An 8,773-nucleotide genomic window follows, 5' to 3' on the forward strand; every position below is an offset into this window, starting at 1 on the left:
TTATTAGAAACCAGCAACTGCCCTGCAAACTTTCTAGCCCCACCTTAGAAACAACTCCAAGATGGTTCCTATTTCAAGGCTGAACACGCAGAAAATGTATTGACGTGTAACTTCAAAATCATTATTGGTAAAACACAAATAGACGCCACATGAATTAAGATTAAAGACAAAACCACTGCAAAAAGAAACCAGCTGCTAGTAATTGTTGGACATACAGAAGTGAGTTTTTGCTTTTCTCCCTTTCTTTTTTACACTTTTCCCAGGTAGAACAACATGCCATGTCGCCCAGCCCTTGGGGGGGTCTCATGGCGCGACCCACCTTGCTCAGGTCTTTGGTGGTCACGCTGTCGTCATCCCGGCAGGGCAGGCGATGCACAAAGGCTAACATCTGATACTTGGCTCTGATGAATTCTGCTTTATTGGGACTGATGTGAAATAAAAAAGACAATAGTTCACTTGCCATTCAGAGACAACATTCCCCATTCTTAGCACTGTAAAGAGAAGAGGAAGCGACCCACAGTGGAATGAACAATGCTGAAATGCGTTTCAGCGGTGTTTAAGGCCCGAAGCCTGAAAACACATTAGTCCTGACAAGGGCCGGGCTGCACAGCACCTGCTTTTACGGCACATTTCTATTTTCTTAATTAACTTAGCAACAATGGGAGGAAGTGGCATTTTAGTCCCATTTTATAGGAGGTTTCCAGCAGACTGGTGCCTGGAACCAAAATTTTAGTCTGAACATCTTTTGAGCACCTAAGCTTAGGCCTGATCACACCACCGGCCTCCACGCCTCGGCTCCTGCGTAGCTGTGAGAAAGAGGTGAAGGTGATGATGCCCCTCGCATTTGCATCTCCAGAGCACAGCTGGGCCAAGTGCCTCGCGTGCTGCCCTGGGGAAGCCTCATCAAAAATAGCTGCACTCCTTTTGGTGGGCTCCATGTGTTAAGTAGAAAAAAGTATTTATAAACATTCCACTCACTGTACTTTATCCTGTGGATTAGCTTTGCGTCTTCCGCTCAGAATAGAGGCAGGGTCCAGCAAGGAATGCTCCCATATAGAATTAGCACCATTGTTATACAAGGTTTCAACCATCTGAAAGCAAGCAATGTGAAATCATGTTTTCATTGATTTTCACAAATATTCAATGGGAATCAGTAACTGGGAAAACAAAGCGCCACTACAAACATTAACATATTTGGGATGGAACTTAGATGGCTATTTTCTGGTTTTAAAGATTTATTATTTGAAAAAGAGTGAGAGAGTGAGAGTGAGAGTGAGAGCAAGAGAGTGAGAATTTTCCACCTGCTGGTTCACTGCCCAAATGCCTCCAAACAGCCAGTGCTGGGCTAGCCTGAAGCCAGGAGCCAGGAACTCCATCCAGGCAGTGGCCCAAGCACGTGAGCCATCACCTGCTGCCTCCCAGGATGCATCAGTAAGAAGCTGGATTGGAAGCGGAGGACTCAGGACTTGAACTGGCGCTCCAAGATGGGACACAGGTGTCCCAAGTGGCAGCTGAATCTATTGCACCACCACAACTGCCTGGATTTCTAACTTTGGGATGAGAACAATGAGCCTGTGGACGGGATGCACTCTGACCAGCTGGAGTGCTAAACACGTTAATGGGTTCAACTGCATTGTTCTTCCAGACGATGACACCTCAGGGCAGTGTCTCTCAACCCAATCAAATACTGTTTTCAAAGTTTTCAACCCCATGTACCATTTATACTATTCATTTTTTTACAATCCTCTCATTTTTTTTAAAAAGATTTTTATTTATTTGAGAGGTAGAGTTACAGACAGTGAGAGGGAGAGACAGAGAGAAAGGTCTTTCCTCCGCTGGTTCACTCCCCAGATGGCCACAATGGCCAGAGCTATGCTGATCCAAAGCCAGGAGCTTCTTCTGGGTCTCCCACATGCGTGCAGTGGCCCAAGGACTTGGACCATCTTCTACTGCTTTCCCAGGCCATAGCAGAGAGCTGGGTTGGAAGAGGAGCAGCCGGGACTAGAACTGGTGCCCATATGGGATGCAGGCGCTGCAGGCAGAGGATTAACCTAATGTGCCACAGCACCGGCCCAATCTCTCCCTTTTTTTTTTTTAAAAAAAAAAAAGATTTTTATTTATTTATTTATAGAGAGAGAGACAGGTATTCCATCCTCTGGTTCACTCCCCAAATGGCCGCAATGGCTGGAGCTTCTTCCAGGTCTCCTACATGGTGCCGGAACCCAAGCACTTGGGCCATCTTCTACTGCTTTCCTAGGCACATTACAGGGAGCTGGATTGGAAGTAGAGCAGCTGGGACTCAAACCGTTGCCCATATGAGATGCTGGCACTGCAGGGGTAGCTTTTACCAGCTACACCACAGCACTGGCCCAATCCACTCACTTTTTAAAACTTTCATTAACAGTTATGGTTTGATGTGATAAATAGTTTTCTTATACACATTAGAATAATGCAACTATGAAAATACATATTGAGAACCTCCTGTACCTGTCCCAAGTACTGCTTTACATATCATACTTTGGGAATTGTCACTTTCTGGACAACCCTGGCATTTTAAACTGCCTATCTCACTGGATTTTATTCAGATTCTATACTACAATCTGACTTTTTAAGCATGACAGAACTGAGAGAAATAAACACCTCTTTTTACTTCTAAGCCAAAGACTAATAAACCCCATTTCCCAACTTCATTCAAAGCACGACCTCGAAAATAGCCCTGCCTGTTTTTTAAATTAGCAGAGTTCTTTTCACAACAGAGATCCAAATCCACTCTTCTTGGTCCCTTGGTTCATACAGGCAAGTTCAAGAGACAGGTTATGTAGCTGCCATAGATTTACTAAGGACACATGAAGGCAAAACATACGCTTACTCCTCAATTCTAAGGGAACTTGAAGAATGTGTACACCTAAATGAAAATGCAGGTGACATGACACTGGACCCCAAATAAAATGAAGAGCTCACTTAACAGAGTATTAGGCACGCAATCCAAACATGTGAACTTAATTTGGTCTCCAGCTAGTAACAAGACCTTGCAGAAAACTTGGTTCAGATGTTTCGGGAACTGCTGAGAAATCTCAGCCCGTGCTCCATCAGAGGGAGGGAGTGTTGTATCAGCAGGTGCTCGGGAGGAAGCACATTAATGAAAAGGTTCTCAGACAGTGGCCTGCAGGGACATTCAAAACGGTGCATGGAACAGGAGGATCACTTAGAAACAGTTTCTTGTGACACTAGCAAGGAGGCTGGCAGTGACACATCCCCATGGCATTGTAATGACTATCCATCTGCATACAACTGAACACTGGGGATGAGATCGGTGTCAGGACAGAAGTAACAATCTGAAATGATAAACTCCTATGGATGCTACGTATACGTAAGACCGGTGGGCACTGCTCCTCTCTTCAGTTACAACTCAGACACCTTCCTAGGATCTGTGGGGCCTGGGATCTGGGAGAAACTGTAGGCACTAAGGCAATGGTCCTCGAACCCGAACCCTGAGCCTGGAGGCACTGCCCTGCTTTACCTGCAGCAGCGTCGGAGGCCACGGCGTGTGCTTCAGGTGCCTCACTTGGGAGATGTGGCGCCCCAGGCTCCGATGGACACTGCAGCACTCGTCACAGATAAACGTGCCCCTGTTCACGGATGCCCAGGAAGGATCTGGAAAGAGAAGGCAATCTCAGTGGGGAGGGCGTCAGTTGGCTTCTAACCTGCCAGATGGCAAATGATGGCTGAGGTTTGTCTCTTTAGAGAAACAAGACATTTCTGCTGTCTATTAGTATGCTTGTCGGCGCATCCAGCCAGCGATCTTGTCCGTGATGCCATCCCCACCTCGGCTGACTCGGTACAATGTTAACTGAGACTAAAATCGTGAGCGGAAGCCCTAATGAGGCGGTTCTTTTCTGACTCAGGGCCGCAGTGTTTGGCTCTAACACAGATTTACCATCTCAGGTGCACACTCAGTCAACGTCAGAGGCACAGTTGGAAGGGTACAGATGAATCACTGCTTATCTACCTCCACACAGCAAGATGACACAATTCCGACAGTGAACTATGCACAAGGCATCATGGGAAGTCAACGGGGACCACACGGCTGTTCTCATCCACTGCTACAAACCAGCACACCCAGATGCGGAGCAGAAGCCCGTGAGGGACAGAAGGGAGGCCCTCGCTGCCGTGGTTCTGAGGACAGGGAAATGCTCTATGGTACCCATTAGCTGTTTGCAACAAACCGCCGAGATCGATTCTGCAACTGATCTAACAGAAAAGAAGTGGCATCACGGAGGCAAAGATGGTGCATGTGAAATACTTTTTCCCCTCTGAAATCCCACAGAGCTTGCTCAGATGTCCTCTGAAACAAGGACCAGCTCATACTTAGGGCAGCGGGACGGCTCTGGGTATGTACACTGCGTACGCAGAGCCCAAGTGGAGAACGGCCCTCTGCAGTTCCCCGGACTCGCCACGGTGTGACAATGGGTGCCACTCAAGCTGCCTGGTCGAAGGGCTATATTTTAACATTCTTCAATGTCCACAAAAATCTCTAAAATGCATGTACATCATCTTTACCATTTTTAACAGTTTATTCAAACTCTTTCAAACCATATAATGAAAAGTTATGATTTCAATCAAAGACAAATCCTGGGAGCCAGAGCGTGTGGTGGTTACGAGGGTTGGCTCTGGAGACAAGCAGTCCATGGTTTGAACCCCAACTCTGCAGCTTCTTGCACAATGATCTCAGGCAAGTTTCTTCTTGAGTGTCCTCACTATGGGTCAAATGCGAATAACAGCACATCACAGGACAGAACATAAAGAGGAAGGCAAGTGCCTCTCACACAGCAAATACGCAGCTAAGTCAGCTCCCACACCTTTTAAAACTCATTTCCTAAATACTATGCATAGAGCTTTGAGAGTCCACCGAAATGCATGATCTCTTAAAAAAGTTTTTGACTGAAAATTCTTAAAAGCATCCAATGTTGGCCGGCGCCGCGGCTCAACAGGCTAATCCTCCGCCTTGCGGTGCCGGCACACCGGGTTCTAGTCCCGGTCAGGGCACTGATCCTGTCCCGGTTGCCCCTCTTCCAGGCCAGCTCTCTGCTGTGGCCAGGGAGTGCAGCAGAGGATGGCCCAGGTCCTTGGGCCCTGCACCCCATGGGAGACCAGGAGAAGCACCTGGCTCCTGCCATCGGATCAGCGCGGTGCGCCGGCCGCAGCGCGCCTACCGCGGCGGCCATTGGAGGGTGAACCAACGGCAAAAGGAAGACCTTTCTCTCTGTCTCTCTCTCACTGTCCACTCTGCCTGTCCAAAAAAAAAAAAAAAAAAAAAAAAAAAAAAAAAAAAAAAAAGCATCCAATGTTTCACACAAATGCCGTCTGAGTGTCACAATGACATTTTCAGCTAAATGGACTCAGTACGATGTATTTATAATAAACTAGGCTTATGAAAAGAAAAGTAAAATATTTACTGAAACATGATCATGGTGAATTAAATCTCGGCCACAAAATAAAACAGCAACAAAACAAGTCAAGACGTGGAGCTCTGTCAGTGCTAGTATGCGAAGAAGGGAAGGCCGGCCACACCAAGACGCAGGATGTACCAGACGCGCCACTTTCTGCACTTCCAGACTCCTACTGATGACCAGAAACCACGCTGGGGCACAGTTCTGGCTTTCACATGATTCGCAGGATTCATGGTATTCTTGGAGGAAATTAAACAAGGAAAAAAAAAAAAGGATGTGCTGTACATTAGCAAGATTCTTGACCAATCACTTCAACGTCACGGATCAGAACCCCATGGAAGGTATATTAAAATATAAACGAGACAGAGAATCAAAGTTGAGTTTGTCTGAATGAGGTTGGGTGAAACTGCAGCTTGTGCGCATGTTCTACGCCGGGGTTTCTTAACCTAGGCTCCACGGCAGCCCCAAACAGCCTTCAACACGGTGTGTAATGCGCTCCTCCCAGAAACGTCACGTACATTTTGTGTTGAGTCAATCTTGAGCGAGAGAGTGAGTGTGGTGCATTTTTGGGGGGGAGAAGGCTTTGCATTCGCCAGAATCTCGAAGGCAGCCCTAACCCTAAGACTGGCAATGCTTTCACTAGGACTTGACAGCAAAGCCACACAAATCCCTAGCTGCTCCAGTGCACAGAGCAGCTCAAGGTAGCCTAATTATATTCAAAACAGGAAGGAAGTGACTCAATTCTCTGCAGATCAGGCCCTCAGACAACAACTAAAACAATCCAGGGGAAGACAAAGTGTTCTCAAATGCACAAGGCGCCGCAGACTGGCAGGGCAGCAGGCAGGGCAGCAGGGAGAAGCCGCTCCTGCGCTCCCTGGCCTCTCCCGAGGAGCCACGCATTCTGAGAGGAAGTCTGAAGCTAGACACATGTGCACCCAGCACACCGCGCAAAGCTCAACTGAAAACCGGCAAGGAAATACGGAAGTGGAACACACAGCAACTTCAGACAAAACAAAGGAGTTCGTATAGCCCACGCTGATCGGGTTTATACAACACATCTTTTTCCAACTCCTCCATCTCCTCTCTGTCTGCCAAGGAAACCGGTTACCACCACCTGCTCGGCACCGGCAGTGCAGTAGCCACATAAGGTTTGAGTTATCACGGCGCTATTTAAAATCAGTCTCTGCTTCCAAACGACAAGATGCAGATCAGAACAGAATGTGCGATGATTTAATCACGATTACTCGTTGGGCGCCACTGCCAAAGAAGCCACCTTATCTTCGGATTCCTGCAAACCCAAAGCTGATCAATGCAAGCGCCAGCGCCAGCGCCAGAGACCTGCTCGGTCCCGACTGCTGGGACGGCTCTGGTTTCTAAACCTGCATATTATGCCCGGGAAGAATGGTTTCGGCATCTCGGCGCCCGATACGCTTCTACTGTGCTTTTCTGTTTGTGTAATTAATGTACGACTTGGAAATTCGACCTTAGCTTTAGGAGACTTTAGACGAAGAAGGGGGAGGGGGGCTTAGATGAGTGGATCCTCATTGAGCTAACCACTGAGCATTACTCCCAATTATCCACATGGGAAAAATGAGGAAACCGCGGGTTGGCCAAGTGAAGTCACCAGCCCAAGGTCACCCCAGGAGGCAAAACCCAGCCGAACCCGAGGCCGTCTGGACCCCCAGACTTGAGACAGGCACTGCCCCCCCCCCAGTGCAGGCGGCGGGGAGGGGGGGGTCAGCCAGACCCTGGCGTCCTGGGGCTGCGCCCCACGAGTGGCGGCCGCGGGGTCCGCGGCGGCGGGGAAGGCACCCACCCGAGCCCCCCTGCCAGGTCTCCGGGAGCGGCGCCCACCCCGGCCAGGGCCCCCTCGCGGGTGACACCTGCAGCCGCCGCTGCATCTGACTTCTGTAACTGGCCTTCCTGTGCGTTGCCCAAGCCCCTTCCTGTTCGCGGAGCGGCCCCGGCCCCCGCCGCCTCCCTGGCCCGCCTGGGACCGAGGGGACGCCAGCGAAGGGCAGGACGCGAGGGCGGCGGCCCCCGGCCCGCCCGGCTCTGACAGGCCCGGGACGGGTCCCACTCCGAAGCTGCCCCCGGGGCCCCGCTTCCCTCCACTGCGACCCCGGCCGCGGGGCTCAGCCGCGGGAACACGCCCGACACGAGGGGGCGGCCCCGGGGCAGGGGTCCGGGCCAGGAGCGGGCCCGGCCAGCGCGACTCACCCGGCCCGCTGCAGTCAGCGCACACCTCGCTGCTCCGGAGCCGCTTCGACATGGCTCTCGCCTCCACCTGCCGGGAACCAGGGGGCCCCAGGAGCGCCAAGACGGCGGCGGCTGCGCTTCCGCTCTAACGGGTCCCCACGGCGGCGCTGGCGGCGGCGCCTCTCCCCTCAGCGCCTCACAGCCACGGCGCAGCGCGCACGCGCGGGGCGGCGCCCTTTGGCGACTGGCAGGTCATGTGACCGGAAAGGGCAAAGCTCCTTTGCCGCCATCTTGCGTGAGGGCAGGTGCCTCCCACAGCATCCTCTGTTCCAGCGCTTAGATCTTCCTTCCTAGAAATTCGCGGGGTGGAGCACTGATTAATAGCCGGGGAAGCAGCGCAGTCAACTCCTCGAGGCAATCAATGGCTGTCAAGTTCATTCGTCTGTCCTTTATTCAAACAGGAATAATTAATTTCACCAAGAATTAAATGTTTATTGAGCACATACTATGTTATACACATTATTTCCAGCACTGAAGAAACGTCAGCGAGAAAAAAAGGACAAGATCTCCTGCCTTTCTAGAGCTTACATTGTGCTGGAGTAGATATACAATAAAATAAGTCAGGTAAGGGCCGGCGCCGTGGCTCAATAGGCTAATTCTCCACCTTGCGGCACTGGCACACCGGGTTCTAGTCCCGGTCGGGGCACCGATCCTGTCCCGGTAGCCCCTCTTCCAAGCCAGCTCTCTGCTGTGGCCCGGGAAGGCAGTGGAGGATGGCCCAAGTGCTTGGTCCCTGCACCCGCATGGGAGACCAGGAGAAGCACCTGGCTCCTGGCTTTGGGTCAGCGCTATGAGCCGACCACAGCGGCCACTGGAGGGTGAACCAACGGCAAAAGGAAGACCTTTCTCTCTGTCTCTCTCTCTCACTATCCACTCTGCCTGTCAAAAAAAAAAAAAAAAAAGTCAGTTAAAGCTGTATTAATGATTCCTTCCTTATACTGCGGTTCTTTAAAATGGAGATAGTTGGGGCCACGTTGTGGCTTAGTGGGCAAAGCCCCCGCGCTGGCATCCCATATAGGCGCTGGTTCTCAGTCCAGCTGCTCCACTTCCGATTCAGCTCCCTG

At 50.7% G+C, this 8,773-nt stretch overlaps 1 protein-coding gene across 6 annotated transcripts in view; it reads right to left on the reverse strand.

The window, feature by feature from the left end:
* GIT2 (GIT ArfGAP 2) overlaps window positions 1-7,836 on the reverse strand; it is a 52,936-nt gene extending 45,100 nt beyond the window's left edge. For all 6 annotated transcript variants that reach the window (XM_062182577.1, XM_062182574.1, XM_062182576.1 and 3 more), the window contains exons 1-4: window positions 7,671-7,836; window positions 3,521-3,654; window positions 979-1,091; window positions 320-425 (exon numbers count right to left, since the gene is read on the reverse strand). In XM_062182577.1, the coding sequence (XP_062038561.1) occupies window positions 320-425; window positions 979-1,091; window positions 3,521-3,654; window positions 7,671-7,722 (405 nt within the window). In that variant the 5' untranslated portion in view covers window positions 7,723-7,836. The remainder of the gene's footprint in view (window positions 1-319; window positions 426-978; window positions 1,092-3,520; window positions 3,655-7,670) is intronic.
* Between the last annotated feature and the right edge of the window lie 937 nt (window positions 7,837-8,773).

This window comes from Lepus europaeus, chromosome 23 (assembly GCF_033115175.1).
Source record: "Lepus europaeus isolate LE1 chromosome 23, mLepTim1.pri, whole genome shotgun sequence".
Taxonomy (NCBI): domain Eukaryota; kingdom Metazoa; phylum Chordata; class Mammalia; order Lagomorpha; family Leporidae; genus Lepus; species Lepus europaeus.